The sequence below is a fragment of the Solea senegalensis genome, linkage group LG8, assembly GCF_019176455.1.
Source record: "Solea senegalensis isolate Sse05_10M linkage group LG8, IFAPA_SoseM_1, whole genome shotgun sequence".
Classification (NCBI taxonomy): domain Eukaryota; kingdom Metazoa; phylum Chordata; class Actinopteri; order Pleuronectiformes; family Soleidae; genus Solea; species Solea senegalensis.
This window is the reverse complement of record NC_058028.1, coordinates 17,179,932-17,197,224: the sequence shown is the minus strand read 5'-3', so window position 1 is coordinate 17,197,224 and position 17,293 is coordinate 17,179,932. Positions and strand designations below refer to the sequence as shown.

At 38.5% G+C, this 17,293-nt stretch overlaps 1 protein-coding gene across 1 annotated transcript; it reads left to right on the top strand.

Moving 5' to 3' along the window:
* LOC122773734 (sodium channel subunit beta-4-like) lies at nucleotides 1-13,147 on the top strand. Its single transcript, XM_044032624.1, has 5 exons — nucleotides 1-808; nucleotides 5,781-5,944; nucleotides 6,921-7,140; nucleotides 7,322-7,451; nucleotides 7,946-13,147. The coding sequence occupies exons 1-5, from the start codon at nucleotides 715-717 to the stop codon at nucleotides 8,034-8,036; spliced, it is 699 nt and encodes a 232-aa protein (XP_043888559.1). The 5' UTR covers nucleotides 1-714; the 3' UTR covers nucleotides 8,037-13,147.
* Nucleotides 13,148-17,293: the final 4,146 nt, after the last annotated feature.

Genomic DNA, 17,293 nt, shown 5'->3' with positions numbered 1-17,293 from the left:
TGCTGGCTGGGGAGACACACATTTTCCCTGTATTTCTGCCTGACTGCGGGCTCGGCTCCAGCAAACCACCCCCACCCCCCCCTCTTGAGCATCTCACGCGTGTTTTTACTCCCCCCCCTCCAGCCTATGTCTCTCTCTTTGGGGTTTGTTGGCCAGTCTGCTTCCCGTGCTGTTGCTGATGCTGATTCTGTAGCAGTGGAGGTTTCTGACACTACACTGCAACGCTGCAACTGCTCTGCCTCGCTTCCACTCTCTCTGCCGTTCACCTCACGCTGCTGGATGATCACTGAGTCTGCCAGCAAAAGAGGACAAGAGGGGAGAGGAACACAGAGGCTCTTCATGTAACTGCTGCATTCTTCCGTCTGTCTGTTCCTCTCTGCTTTTCTGGGCTGCCGGTGTGCAGTGCAGAGGGAACAACTGGGCAGGCAACAGAGCTCTGTGAAGGAATCTATCCTTCTATTTTTGCGCTTCCTCCCTCTGTTCATTCCTGGGACAGAGTGCAGAAGAGGGAGGGACTGGGAACAGGACTTCAGGCTGCCCTCAGCTGCACAGCTCCAGTGTCCAGATAGACACATGAATGACACAGGCATATTTACATAGATTAGACACAGCTGGGGCTGACCACACTGGCAGAAAAGGGGATAGATTGACAAAGACACATTCTATTAATACAGAGAGACCGGCAAGACCACAGACTGACAGACAGGGGGTGTCATGGCGTCAGTGGACAGCACCACTTTGAGTGTCTCTGGTCGGCTGAGATCTGGGGATCTACTTCATGCTGGTCTAGCAGTCATCCTGCTGCTTGGTGAGTTATACTTCTCTCTTGATACCTCTATTTGCCCTGTCACTCCTCACTTTCCCTCTGTATCACTAGAGTCAGTCAGAATATTGCACTTTTGTTCCTTGTTAAAACATCATCCATGACTGCTTGTGTGTGGGTTAATCCCCTCTAATTGTGTGAACATTTAAACTTCTTGTTTCAGGTTTCTTTTATGTCCATCTGGGTGGGTGGTTCACTGCCGTAACAATAAATCCATGCCATCTTTTTTATCACTCCACACCAACAAATGCTGTTCTTTGCTTCTGTTGCTTCTCTCTCCTTAACATTGTTTTTCCCACAGCTTAAGTATGAAATATATGATGATGATGTCACAGCTCATGCACTCAGGGCATCAAGACCAATATCATCTAACCCTTGGCTCATCTGAACATGGAAGGGTTAAATGTCTGGATGATGAGCTGGGTGATTGATTAGTTAAATGACTCTTTATGGGGCGGAGTTAATGAGGTGACACTTTCAAAGGAAAGATGCAATCAAAATAATCAAATACAGGAAAACCTTTGGTGCTCTACAAACAAACAAAAAACAATTTAGTACACATACATATTCATAAACATACACCATGTGTACAACTGAGTACGTGTGGATGTGTAAGTGACGTAGTGGTGCATCAGTGATCTGTGCTCTTGTTCCAGCACTCCCTTATTTTGTTGGAGCGTCCAGTAGTGCCAGTTGAGTGAAAGCTCACCACAGTTTATGACACAAAAACAAGAACAGTGGGCTTATGTGAGGAGCTTTCGTGGTAATTTACTCAGATAATTAACCCCAAACTAGTTTGTTAAGGGTTAAGGATAATACATAAACTATTAGCATGTATAGTATGACAGAAGTTTGTGGCATTTTACAAGGGACATTTAGACATTCTTCAATTTATTAAAGATGGGCAAATATACCGTGTTTAAATGTCAGGAGTACTTCTCTTTAAATGTCATGCGTACAGGAATATGAAGCAGTACTTAAGAGAAAAAGAAAAAGAAAAAAAGCCTTTCAATTGATTATGTTGTGCAAGTGGCTGCATAGGCATGACTTTAGACCTGTCCAGGGTGTACCCCCACCTTTCGCCCTGTGTCAGCTGGAATTGGCTCTTGCAAGCGTACGTGTGTGTGTGTGTGTGTTTGTTTGTCCGGTGTCTCTTTTTAAGACCTATTCTGTGATAAACACTGACCTTGTCAGGATCAATAGTCCTCACGGGGACCACAGCCCGATCCTAATGCGGCAAGGACTAATTTCTTATGCCCTGGTTAAAGGCCAGGTTTGCAGAAATTGAGGGGCTGATGTTTGTTAACACAGCCGAAGCAAAGTTGGTCCCTTTCCCTCTGCTTACATACAGTAGCATCGCTAGTCTCTGACAATAAACTCCCTAACACGTAGGCCACACTGGCTGCGTGTAGACGGAGGAACTATGCCTGGAACAGCTTTTCACAGACAGGCTTGTAAACAGATTAGGTTGCTCTCAGTGTCTGAGACACAGACACAGACAGTGGTGGCTCGTATGATTCAACCTAGTTGGTCAGAACCTACAGTTCTAGTACAGTTATGGTTGTCGTTATGTGCACAGCCTACACTGCAATCTATACCATTGTAGGAATGGTACTTTTGTTGTAGAAATGCTGCTACTTTAGCTTCTAGTTTCCCACATCACTCTCCATCTCCTTCCTCTCCTTCAGTGCTCACCAGCGCTCCCAGATTCAATCCCAGTTTTGGTGTGTGAATACGACGTACCATTGGTTGTACGTGTTAGTATACCCCATCTTTGTGTTGTTATAAGGTGAGCAAAGTTAACACAATCTCAAACAGGGAAAATGTGACCACAATGCGGTTGTTAGCCTTATATGTACAATTTACAAACAAACAACATGTAATTCCAGTAATAATGTAATTTAGTTGTGTTGGGAAAATTATTTTTGTGATGATTCTATTGATTTTTTAGGAACCTTTATCTGAGGACCATTATACAAAATGTTGCAGCAATCTCAGGGCATGAGTCAAACAACCACCTATATCTTTTACTTGAGAAGTTAAGGTACTGAAATGCCATTACTGGTAGGGCCTCCACTTTTTTTTCTTCATCTCCTTTGTGACAACATTATCTGCCTTTGTCAGAATCATAGTACTTATTATAGCTGCCTAGTCATCTGCAGTCTGAACTGACCTTTATTCTAAGGTTATTTTACTGAAAAAGTACATTGCACATCTGTTGCCAAAACATCACAGCAATCCCATGCAAGGAAACAATAAGAGTCAAATGAAAGGGCAGCGGTACACTGAACCTTAAACCACATAACAATAAATTATCTTCTGTAATAAAATACAGTTCACACCACTGTCAAAGTCCTGATATATGTGGAACATTACAGTCAATTAGGCTTATCTCATTAAGAGACCATTAGATTATGACCTCAGTGCTACATTAATCCTCCACAAAGTATCACTCATTTGACCACAAAAAGGTATGCAATGTCCATGCAGTCTCAATCTCCGGCTCTATATGTTAACATAATGAATTATGCAGCATTGACAATTATAAACAACAAACAGCAAAGGAGCAGTTGCGGATAAACAGGGAACATAGTCCAGGTAATAACTCAGCGTTTACCAGTAACATTTATCAACACTTGGTATAAACATGCCATGATTTATGTTGTTACATGTTTATATTACATAATCTACAATGTTCAGTCAGGAACACTCTCTTCAAAAGAAACCACTTATTGCAACAAATGGAAGTACAGTCAGATTTGGCACTGATGGCTCCACTCTGTAGACACTCAGCCAAGCACCTCCCAAACAGGGAGCACAAGGCAGGAAACCCTCTGTACTAGGGTGAACCCTAGCATTGAAAAACACGTTTTTTGGACCTGTTGAGACTGTGATCTAGAAAGGTGGAGGCTGGTGTGGTGGAGACAAAGCTTTGCCAGTGGCAGCCGTGTGAGGCAGTGTTGGTGTAGCAATTTAAAATGGACCGCCTTGATTTTAGATTGGCAGAGTTTGGAGGGTGAATGATAGACTGCGGTCAGCTGGGGCGTGTGACTTCTGTGTCCTGGATGAACTAACACAAAGCCTTAGCTCTGATGACTGAGTCACTAAGATATTGCTGTAATTCCCTCCCCTACTGTCACTCATTCACCTTGGAGAGGACACCTCGCTTTTCTCACCTCTCTATGTCCATTCCTCCATTCTTCCATAGTGACCCAGCCCATCACTTCGAACATACTGTACCTTCACAATTACCCCTATTGTCCCCCATTCATCTCTCTTCTACTCTCCTCCTCCCATACACTTGTCATCACACTTCTCTCTCTCTCTCCCACCCTCTCTCCCTCCCTCTCTCTTAGTCGCTCATAGAGGTAATAGTGTCCTCAGTCAGCTCTCTATGGGTTCAACTAAGAAATACATTAACCCTTTACTCTCTGGCCTACTTAAGAAAAATAGGGAAAAAAAAAATAACCTTGACACTCAGCCAAGGACACACACATGCACACACACGCACAATCAGCTGTCTTTCCTCCCATCAGTGATTCAGATATTGATGTTTCCCAAATGGGACAAAGAGATATTTGATAGTGAAGCTAAAAATAACGGACATTCCGGTCTATTTCTCGAGGACACACAAACACACACATGCAGATACACTGAGAAGAACCCCCACACGTTCAAAGGCAACCTCACAACACCTCACTTCACGTGAGGACAAACTGATAAGCGGACAAGATAAAGGGGGTGGAGAAAAAATGGGTACAGTGTGAAATCTATTTCTAGCCATGGGAGAATGGCACTGCCCTCAGATTTGTAAAAGATCACCAGGTCTGCTACACGGGAGATCCTTCCTTGTTTTCCTTGCTTACAAACTTTGGGCAAAAGATTCAGAAAAAGATCATTCATTTGCGTACTTCACTTAAAAAAGCAGTGAAAGGATTTCAACCAGCAGCCACCTACAGGAAACATTTCAAAAACTATGTAAAGATACGCATGAGCTCATCCCTATACTTGTCTCATGTATTTATTTGTAGTGTCGGAGGTACAAGTTCTGAGATAAAGGAGTCAAGAATGCTTGACAATTTATACTGTATACATACATAATACATATATTCTTTATAATTATTATATTTATTTATATACATATAAGTTCTCATGAATAGGTTTCCTATATGCCGGACAATCAGTTAATAAACAGCTTAACAGGTCAGTTGTTTACTGCAATCTTCTCTTTTAATCACAACATCCTTGCAAAGAGTTTGGTACGGAATGACATGGCTTTATTTAAAAGTTTAGAGTCACCTATTTGCAGATATGTATGAGTGTGAGTGTGTGCATTTTAAACACATGTTATTAACTGAGATATCATAGAAAACCACAGTGGCTCTCATGTCAGCACTGCATAGAGATACTGATACGGGAAGAATAAAAAAAGAGAAATAATGACACAAGCTCCAAAGTGGTCAGTAGAGTAATCTTAACCATATACCACATCCATACTTGAACTTGGTGGTAGAAAACTTCACATCAACTCAATTGTTTGGTCATAGCGACTGATCAGTGTGTGTGTGTGTGTGTGTGTGTGTGTGTGTGTGTGTGGACGGAAACATCTAACACATATGTGTAATAGGTGCAATACATATAGATGTAAGTCCTACACTCTAATGCTGTTTGCACCATGTCCAAGTGCAACATGATCCTGAGCGGGTCACTGTGGTTGAGAGCATTTATAAATAGGCCCCAATTGAAAGACACCAGGGCAACAATCTGGGAATTACACCAGCTGTCATTGCAAAACCAACAAAACCCACCGTGCAAGGCCCAAATACCAGTGTAAAGTGGCACCATCTGTTTTCTACACACAATAATGATCTTTAATAAGTTGTATCTCTAATTCTTTCTCTCTTTTTCTCTGCCTTTCTGTCAATGTTTTCATCGTTTGCTTCGTCTCGTGGTGCAGGTGTATGGAGTGTTGGGGGACTTGAGGTATCTACAGGCAAAGTGTCTAGCGTCGAAGCAATGAATGGCTCCACAGTTTTGCTGCCCTGTACCTACTCCTCCTGTATCGGCATCAAGGATCTCCATTTCAACTGGCACTTCGACGACAATGGAACCATGGACAAGGTACAACGTACAAACATCTATATGGACACTCACACACACACACACGCTCAAACTAAAGATTATTTCCAAGTGGAGAAGTGATAAGACATACAGTGCTGGGCAAATGCCTTGAGCCAAAATTAGATTTGTTGTTTCACCAATGTTATAATGACCAAATGGTATGATATTTTGTTTTCCTCTTTTACTTTATTGTTTTAAAGAATTAAAAAATATCTTCTACAAGTTAAAGTGTCAAGTATTTTGTATGACCTACCTACACTGAACAATAGTATGACCCTGGCTTATTACAGATCCTTATTACAGTGATGATAAAGTTAATTTGCAATATATTAGTCTAATATTCACTGAGCAACAGATTTGAAACATGATGGCGCATTAACACACATGACACCTCTGATATACTCTTTTGAAAACAGATAAGGTGCTTCCTTCATGAGTGTATTACATTTTATTTTTACTTATTAGACAGACGAAGAGAAACCAGTAAACAGTGCCTGTGTGTTTGATTTATTACTGTGACCTCAGTCACTTTAAATGTCATGCTAACATTGTTCACTGTTACATTACTGTTTTTGTCCAAACAATTGTTTGTAACCTGTCTTCTACTATATATCTAATCTGATATTTATTATGACGTGTGCTGCTGACCTCGTTTTTAACCTGGTTAAATATAAAGTATAAATAAAATAAAATCTGTTTAATTGGCAACAAATCTAAAAGAGAGCAACTATTACTGTGTTGACCTTGCTTAAATACGCTCTCTGACTTTGGCACGTCATTCGCTTATGGTTTAATTTACAACAAACCGCAGCCTTTAAATTTTCAAATTGAAATTGAAATGTTCCCACCCCTTGTATGCAACATGGCCATTTTGTGTTGACAAGAATGTTTTAGCCTTGACATGGACATTGTTGGCAGCATTTTAGGGTAATCTGTTTATCTGTACAATTGTGTGTGTGTTTGTGTATGTGTGTAGTTATGTGAAGGAGATATCCCCATGGAGGGTGTGGAGCCCCGGGTCAGTGTTTTCCATGATCGTGTGGAGTTTGTTGGATCCTCAAAGACCAACAACATCTCCATACTGCTGTGGAACATCACCTTTGACGATCAGGGAAAGTACATCTGTTTTGCCAAAAACCCAAAAGAGAAAAATCGCAACCACAGTGCTGTCTTCACTCTTAGAGTGGTGGACCAAAGTATGTGTCACATGCACACACCTGCCCATACATGGTACACAAAAAAACAAACAAAAAAAACAAACTTTATCTTAATGAACCATATTATGCGAGTGTATATTCTTTCCTCTGTTTATTTTTTGTCTCCCTCTTGTCAACTATTTCTCCCTCACAAACTCTTTCCCTCTCTACATTTTTTCAGTGAGGGAGATTGACAACACTCTGACAGTCCTCATAGTCTCAGTGCTGGGTGGAGTCATTGGCTTAACGATCATTATCATGGTGATAAAGGCCTTGGTTGTTCGCTTCCTGCTGAAGGATGATGAGAAAAAGTAAGTAAATCAATCTGACTGTTGTAATTCATCCAGGCTTATTTAAGAAAAAAAATGTGTGCCTCACTAAAAGCATTGGGTTACACTCAGTAAATTAAAGTCTGTGTAAAGCAATGAAAAGTACCTTTTCTATTTGGGTTTACAATTAAGTTTCAAATCATGTAAACTACAGAAAAGTTCTGTCAAATTCAGCAACATTCTTTACATTCTCTACTTTATACAAAGCAGAGAGAGACACGTTTTTTTCTCTACTCCGTAGTTGCATTTTTTGTTTTACGCTCTAACATATGTAACATATATAATCTTTGCATTTGCTTTGCGCCATTCTTTATGAAAGTAATGCTGTCTTGTTGAGAGCCATTAACTCATTTGTCAATATACAAAGGGATAATTAAAAGTAAAAACAAAAAAATGATCGCTGTTTGCACGTAGTATTCATCTTATTAATGTACTTAGTACTTTGTCTTAATGTTTGGTTTCTCTGTGCTCTACAGTAAAGAGTGTTTGGTGAGCTCAGGGAATGACAACACAGAAAATGGACTTTCAGGAGCCAAAGCAGAAAACAAAGGGACACCAAAGGCCTGAGCAAAATGTCAAGTATGTCTGTATGTCTGTATATATGTTAGACAAACTTAAATGCTCAGAGGAGATGCTGTTATCAGTGGACTGTTTTATCTTACTAGTGGCTAAATAATACAACACGTTAATGTCTCTTTAAATTCATGCTTGTTATTTGGAGAAGTGTGCACAGGCCTGGATTACTTCCTCACCTACACGACAGCCCATTTGCTCCACAGCGTCTGTTGCAAATTCCTCTCTAGATTTTACTGAGTCTCCCACTTATTCTACAGACTGAGATAAAACAGTTTTTTTTCCCCGCAACATTATATCCACGAGTGAACAAAGTTTAACCCTCACTCAGCACCAATTCATGTTCACAAATAAGCCCAAACCTGAGGTGCATTCATACATTTAAGCCAACATCATTTGGTCATGATCAAATAAAATGAATTCCAATAAAAAACTAAATGATTTACTGTACATATAAAACTATTAATACATTTTATAAAGCTATATTAAGCCATATTAAGTTAAGGCCATACTGTATATTGTTTTTCTTGAGCTATTTAAAAATATTTTCCCATAGTTCTCCATGGTTTTCCATACTTTTTTGTCCTGATCTACCTCCTGAGTGGATATGATCAAATCTGCACTTGAATTGTACTGCTGGTTAAACCAAGGTGTAATGCTAAAACTACACATTTGACTTCAACTACTATTCCGTTTCAAAGGTTTCAAAGTTTGAAACTTAATTCATGAACTCCATCTGAGGCTGACAACTGGGCTTTCGTAGGTGAATAATGGATCCAGGTCTGCACAGGTTTTATTGTATTGCTTTAGATGAACCAACACAGGTGCCTGTTCTGCTTCAACTCCCTCTGCTGGTGAGAGGATAAAAACACAGAAAATGTATATATATATAAAAAAAAAACTCATCAAAGACAATCCTAGTCTACCCAGCTCCCAATAGAAAGGAATGAACTAAATCATGCTGCTTCTAATAACCAATGCATTTTTAGCATGTGCGCATTTTATATAACAGCATATAAAGTATATATTGTCTTCTACCACAGTACAGAAACATTCACTTGTCTCTGTATGTTCCCATTCAACCCTTCACATCAAACTCAACTGAATGAAAACCCTGTAAAACACAGATAAGCGCCTCCAACCACTGCTACAAATGTTCTTACCAAGGTCAGGTATATGAAATGTCCCTCTTTCGCATTTGTAAAGAACTCTGCAGTTTGTCTAAATTTAAATTTTACAATGCAACCCATGGAGTGATACACTGGAAGTGGGAAGAGCAGGTCCACGAACACGGCCTCTGTAATACTCGCCGCACCATGTTGGGACAGATCACTACAAAAAGAATGTAATGACTCTGTCAGGGAATGCATCTTATATTTTGTCCAAATAAAAAAGTACATATATATATATTTTATTTCATTACAAAATAATATCAAATGTCTTAATGTTATTATAAGATGACTGAATGAATAGTCCAGTAGGCCAGATCTGTGCTACTCTACATCTCTACACTCAATTCAATTGAATTGATTTGTGATTTGTACTTAGAACCACGCACTACATGAGTATTCAAGAGTTTGGAGGAAGCTCAGAGTTGAACATATGACACATGCGTATACACACATAAATTTAAACTCTGGAACATGCTGAAATTATACAACTCGCATAATTGAAGAAGAAGTGACCCCATTTTGTTTAAGAAACTAAAAAAATAGAGTCAACAAAGTCTTTATAATATCTAATATAAATATTCTAATCCTAAGGGAAGTCAACATGGACAAATAATAATTTGCCAACTGGTAACTAGAACCTCTTCATGACTCTCGGTGCGAGAGGTCACTTCTGTGGAGCTGGCGGGCGTAACCTGTTACACCCACATGCACAGCCTGCATAGCCATGACAGCTGAATGCTACACACAGACATCGGCACACACGTATGCCGACATACTTCGAGCCACTTTGATACCGGAGTGTAGTCCACTGGCCTTGCATTGCAAACAATACAGCACTTTACCACTGTTCAGAGTGGCTGCACAAAACGGGGGAAATAAAGTACGAGGAAAATCTCCACAGTCCACCTGGTTATTCCTCTTAGCCGAAACCAACATTTTGTTTGTCATGTTGAACTGACGACGACATTGTGTCACAATGGTTATGGCATTGACTGACGGCGCGTTGTCTTATTGGAAACAGAGCTCTATGGCAAGATTGTATCTTATTTTTCTACTTGTTCACTTATGTTCGCTTGCTGCTCTCTAATACTGGAGTGCATTTCCCTTCTTGCTTTCAATGGAAGCAATAAGACAGACATCAGATTATGCAATAAACTGTTTTCAAGGCACTTTATAGTAGATGTGTCTGGACATGTGATAGCAACTCCTGTCTGTCCAAGGTACTGTTCATGTGTCGCTACACCGTATCTAATGTATCTCAGCTGGACTAATGCATTGACATTAGGTTCATGTATCTACATTAGAAGGATTTAACTGCATTGGATCAATGATTATTAGATCCCTTTTACACATAGTTTAAAAATCCCTGCATAGATGGAGTGTATAAGAAGTGCTAGAACTCAAAGTGACATTATAAAAACCTCATCTCCTTTTTCTTCATTTAGGAAAGCTATATACATTTCTGATTGCGTCATACTATAAACAGAGATGCAAAATCTAGTGGAACAAAAGCCACAAAAAAATCACCTACAAAATGCCATGCAAAAATACTCTGTCACTGGTGTTTATTCATTTAACAGTAACCAGTGCTGCAGCTTTTGGGAACATTATCAGATTCCCAAAAGGTGGGGTTTGCCATTGCTGGAAAGATACTTGGATTCACTATAATACAGGCTCAACATAATGTGTCTCTAACTTCCTCCTGATTTGGTTTACAACATATTTGGAATTAGGACAAACATTTGCGATCTGTATCGTCTGCAATTTAAGTGTTCACCATTTCTCCATTGGGAATTTATTGCTGGGTGTAAATGGGATCAGGTCTGATGTATGTGGAACTGAAGTAGTGATTGATTTGTGACGTACTGTAAGTACTTCAGGAATCTGCACTGACTGTACAAAGTTTCCTTGTTGTGTTGCAAAACTGAATGTTATGGTTGTAAGGATGCACCACACACACACACACACACACACACACACACACACACACACACACACACATTTTACACATCTCTCTGTTAAGAGAGGATAGAGTCTTCCTGAGGGAAACACCACTGTGGTTGATCTATCTGTTGGTGTACTGTTACTTACTCTTCCATACCTTTAACTTATAGCATAACATTTCGGTGGTTTCATGTAGGGATTGTGATGCATATTGTGTATATTTGTGGCCACTGTTCCAATTGTGCCCCCCCCCTTTTTCTTTCCTGTGATCTCTAACTTGAGTTCTATGTTCTCTAGAGTGAGGCCTGTTAATCTGCCTTTCAGTTTGTGAATACCGTCTGTTATTGCTGACTTGCTCTGTCAATATGGATTTTTATTATTATTGCAATATAGACACAGGCTTGTGTCAAACAGGAGAGGTATAACTAGCTGTGGAAGGCCAGCCTTCGTGCAATTTTCACTTGGTATTAAACCGCCAGCGATAATGGCTTCCTCCATGAAGTGCATATCCTAAACCCTTGTATGAGTTGATGTCAGCAAGCTGCTTGCAGGGTTTGCTGCAGTACAGACTCTGCCGGTACAGTGTAACATGATCCTCTGCAGTGGTGCAACACATTAGAGTCAATACAACACTATTGCCACCTAGTGGTAGAGGCCTAACACATCTAGGCTTGTCAAGCAGAAGCTGATGTGACCCACGATGAGATTATTACTTTTCATTCAGATTGTGAGGGTTGCACATTGAAAAATAGTGTCACTAATAACTAAGGCTGTAACTATATAATTTGGTTATAATTAGTCTTGAAAATATTGCTACTCGTGTTACATAGTGCTACTAGTTAGTTTGTTACTACTCATATGTAGTCCCTGCTTTATCTATAGGGGAGTAAGGGGTGACACATACTTTACAAGTTTACATAAAATGCATTAGAGAAAATTTAACAATTTGGCCCCAACTGGCATCTATAGTGAGCTTTGAATAGGTGCATATATTCATTCCTAGTGTCACATTCTTCACTTAAATAACAAAGTGTTTGGAGTTCTGACTGACCACTACGGTTCTTTTAGAGTTGATATTGCTCTTACTGCCAGAGCGGCTGAAACTCATACTGCCAGTCCAAGAGTCTCATGTCTGCTGTTTTTACAACACTGTTACAATGACTCACAACTCACTTTGTACACCACAGACGAATATTCCGTTACAGTCTTCCACTGTACCGACGACTAAAAATGTGTATGATATCAAACGATATCACTGTGTTTCTGGCGGCTGAAACTCACACTGCCATGTCAAGAGTCTGACTTCTGCCCTTTGCTTCCCACATTCCACACGGATCAAAAGATTAAACCACTGTTGTAATGTTTGTCTAGCAAAAAAAAGGTACATTTTACTACAGTCCTGAGGCAAAGAGATAATTAATATGCTATGTTTCCATAGCAAACAACAGACAATAAATGATTGCCAAACTATGATGCATGTTGTGTGTCAGTATCAAATCACTTGCCCAAAAATCTGCCTTTATATAATCCTGACCCCATATACCAAGGCTCGCTATAGAGATTTCAAATACAAGCACAGGCTGACACTTACCTTTCCACATTTTTCTCATAGCAGTCCTGTATTTTGAACAATTTTCACAGTATTTTATATCCAGTAGCTGAAACACATTTTTATCTACACTTCATCTTAAGCTCTCTAACTCCACTGACAAAATAATAATAATAACACTTTATAGTCAATCTCAACCTTACAGCAAATCTCCAGTCTTGCTTCTAAATTAAAACACATTAACAGACACACACACACACACACAAGAAAAAAAAATCTGCAACCCAGTTTTTCCTGGGTCAATATTTCTCTGAATGTTCAGCTGTTTGTCTGTGTTTGTGACCATGTTGCTCATGCTCCCTTCATGACTATGCACCTCAACCTTTTGACTTGTTAAAAAAGAATACATACTGAAAATAAAAAGCTGATTGAAATCCCCAGAGTGTTGTTGAGTCTCATTGTGTCTTTCTTTTCTTTTTTTCCCCAGTCACGATGAATGAATGTTCCTTCATCTGTAACTTAGTCGTCCATGACAGACTCACTTTTTGTGGGTGATGTGATGTTTACAGGACTGTCTCAAGGCACCAGCAGCTTTGTTGTTGTTATGTCTGTCAAATTCTGTGATCGTTGACATCTGGATTGGAACGATGTGAAGTTGTTCTCATATATTAACACAACTCGAGCAACAAGTGTATGTAATGCTCGTTTATTCAAGTCTTGAATGAACATGGCGTAATAGACCTTTTTCACAGCAGATATTAGTAGGATAAACACAGGTTTTACCACTAACATTAATTGGTTCTCTTAAACTCCAGGTTTAAGAGAACCAGGGTCATGCTATTGGTCGTGTAAGGTTAGGCCACACTAAATCCATTTTATAATCAAACTTCATTCATGTTTACCATATTAGTAATATAGACTATTTAGATATGAAGTGATTGAGAAATAATGATACTGTATGGTCATCTTAGAATTGCTAAAACAACAAATCTAAGACTTTTGCACAGTAGTGCACTGTATGTATTGGGAAATAGAATATATTTCAACAGAAAACAAGAAACTGAGACACACATAAAGATGAGAATTAGTCGATAGCTCTATTGTGAAGCTCAAGATAGTTCTTTCAACCTGTATCTGTATTGTCAAATATTTTTTGGGGAAAACATTCTTCATCAAAGCCTTGATCGTACCTCGTGGGCCTAAATGAGTGGTTTTCATGTTATTGTTGCTCAATGCAGCCACCTGATGGAGGCTTTGTAGAAGTGCATCATGTTAGTTTCTACAGAGGATGACTGCAGTGAAGTCCATCTACTGTACAGAGCCATTCTACAGCATTCAACATTTTAACATGTCTTAGAAGGATTAGCCCCTTGTGTTACTTTTCACACTCACAATGTCTCTGTTTAGTTCAAGTAAGTCAGGATTGTGTGTCAGCGAGCCAGCATGCTTTGTGACCCAGAGGAAGCTTAATGGAACTCAGATATTATTAATTTGATTATTTACACCTGTGCTTTTCCTACTATGCCTGTCAAACTGTCGGTCATGGGAAAGGGAACATTCAATTCCTTCAATTCAATGCCTTGCTGTTGAGCTTCCACTGAAAAAAAAGGTGATAAACACATTCACTTAAGCAGAGAAAACATGAACATCGGCTCCATGATAGGAGAAATGGCAGTAATAACCCCACAGCAGAACATTTGATTTCAAACATGACATCTCATTGTACAGATTCAGAAGTATTGAACAGTTCAAAAGGTCATAGAGAGGTAATAACACTGAGGAGGTGATTAAGAAGTACACTCATCAGCCACTTTATTAGGTACACTTGTCTAACTGCTGCTTAATAAAAATATCCATTTAGTTAATCATATGGCAGCTACTGAATGTGTAAATGTGTAAAGGTATGTAGGTATGTCTTGAGGATGAGGATGAGCCTGAGGATGTCAGAGGGACATAGCCAGACTGGTTCAAGATCATAGGAAGGCAACAGTAACTCATGACAGTGACCACTCTCTTGAATGCACAACACATTGAACTTAGAAGCAGGTGGACTCCAGCAGCAGAAGACCACAGCAGGTGCCACTGCTGCCACTATGTGTCCTGTGTACATAATAAAAAGCACAGTGAGTGGATATTCAATAATATTTATAAAACATTATAACCCAAAATATTTAACTATCATATTCCACGGCATGAAGTACTATTTTGGGGCTTTTAAAGGGTACATTTTAAAGTAAGTATTACGTAATAAATAGACCGACACAAAAAAAAAATATATATATATATATATATGCTCATGTTTAATTCTAAAACCTGTGTCTTTTGTGCTGCATTGTTCGCACTGTTAACGGTTTAACCGACGCTAAAGACATTTTTAAATAGTGATCTTTATATGTTCACGATTCAACTACAAATTGTAGTGCGTTAACGTCCTGCTGTAAGGTGATTTCCGGTTCCGGGAGCTGCCGCGATCAACGTAAAAAAAAAAAAAAACGTTTTAGTTGACTTAGTGCTGAAGGGCTTTTTGTTTGTTTGTTTTGTGGATTCAGAACAAAAGAAACAATTGTTCATTGCTTGGGTTAGCAATGGTGACGTCAAAACAGACGTTAATGATTGGAAGAAGTGATGCCACCTAATCAAAGTACGACAGGTGTGTATGTAGCCTAAACGCGGCTAACTTTAGCCAAACATTTCACCGAGTGTTGAACAACAAAAACAGACGTCGTGTCAGCTCCAAAATTAACAATTATGTAAACGTGTTGTCACAAAAGACTCCCGTTGCGTTGTGTAGGCAATTCATGTAAAACTAAGTCTGTTTTTTGTTTTGTAAAGTTTGTTTTACTCGATTAACATATAAAACAAATCTTTCTAACGAAAATAACAATACCAAAAAGAATGAAAAGGAGCAGAAAGAAGAACAATCTTGTAATATCTGTAATATAGCCCTTCTTTCACAATACACAACTTATATATATACAGTGCTTAACACATTTAAAAGACGACCACCTAATGTAAGGTTTATGTCAAAGCTGCCCTATATTAACAGCCTTGGTAATTATCAAAATCATTTTTAACGTTTCTACACCAGTATGAAAAAGCTATCTTCACTGAAATTATATTTTTAATGCTAAAATACAATCATTATTGTTATTCACAAATGTACTGCTTTACAAAAAAAAATTAAAGCACATAGTTATTTACTTACATTCCTGAACAGAAAAATTACTTGTACTGGAGCCGGCTCACACTGGACTTTATGTTATTGTTATTTGCCAAATAAATAACAATAACATTTTTAGTTTTACACAAGTTTTTAAAAGATTTCAATATTTATGTTTTCTTGTTTTTATGCCAGGTGGAATAGAAAATGTGTTAATCACTATATATCTTTTAATAAAAAATAGGAAGAAAAAACAATACATGGACATATAACCAAATTAAAGTTAAATTCTGTCATATTCATTTGTATATAGATATACATCTTTATGACTTCTTAAAATGTGTAATTGATTGTGATTTATTTATGTTCCTAACCTTAATTCATCCAGTAATCAGAAAGACTCCCTTTCAACCACTTCCAAAACCTGATCCAGCTCTTTCCCACTGTAAAATAAAAATAATCAGCAAATTTGAGCTCCTTGAATATGTTAACCAGATTATTAATATATAAGATGAACAGTGTTGGTCCCGAAACAGACCCTTGCACCACCCCACATCTGATTTTTTTTTGTTTGTTTGTTTTAACTGTACAGACTGTTTACTGTCTTCTAAGTAACTTCTTACCTTTATGAGCCACCCCTCTGATTTCATATTTATTCAGTCCTTAAAAGTATGCTGTGATAAATCCTCAAACTGATATGTCACTGTATTTTCAATTGGTAGTTAATTGGTGCTCTGTTTTTGTTTATCTATATCTTTTGTATATCTATCTTATATCTATCTATATATCTTTTCTTTATGTTCTTGCGGTCTATTCATATATTCTACCATATCTTTCATCTATTTGGAAAACAGTATGAACTTTTGTCCGAAGTTGACGCTGCTGATGTGTCAGCAAATGGCCTTGAGGGAAAACCTCAGCTAAAATGTCATCAAAAAGACAGATGTTGCCAATAACACTAATGGTTCTTATGTTATAGTCTCCCAATAAGCCATGATAATGTGACATTGCACCATATTGACAATGATTGATTTGTCCTGAGTGTGAAGTATCTAAAGGCTAGGCTTTCTATTAATTTAAGTGTTTGTACTTATGAATCAAAACTCTGCATCCAGCCATAAACCTGCAGCTGCTCTGCAGTATAGAAAGTACTTACTAGAGCTGCATGATATGCTAAAATAAAAAAAGGTATTGAGATTGCAATAACATTCACGTCTGATACCTTTTTGTAATTATAATTTTTATGAAAATTCATGATTTGTTTTTGATATAGTGAATTTCTGCAGTACTGCATAGTTTTATCATAGTGCTATTCATTCATTTAAATACTTCTAGTGTCTTTTGATATGGATATTGCACTTGGTGATATTGTAATTTTGCGACTAAACTGTCTCACTGCTGACATAATTCATTTAGATTTTGGTAC

Excerpts from the sequence above, each read along its gene's own strand:
- LOC122773734 (XM_044032624.1), top strand. The coding sequence starts at position 715 with ATGGCGTCAGTGGACAGCACCACTTTGAGTGTCTCTGGTCGGCTGAGA. Across the intron at positions 5,945-6,920 it reads ACAATGGAACCATGGACAAG|TTATGTGAAGGAGATATCCC; the intron begins GTACAACGTACA and ends GTATGTGTGTAG. Across the intron at positions 7,452-7,945 it reads CTGAAGGATGATGAGAAAAA|TAAAGAGTGTTTGGTGAGCT; the intron begins GTAAGTAAATCA and ends TGTGCTCTACAG.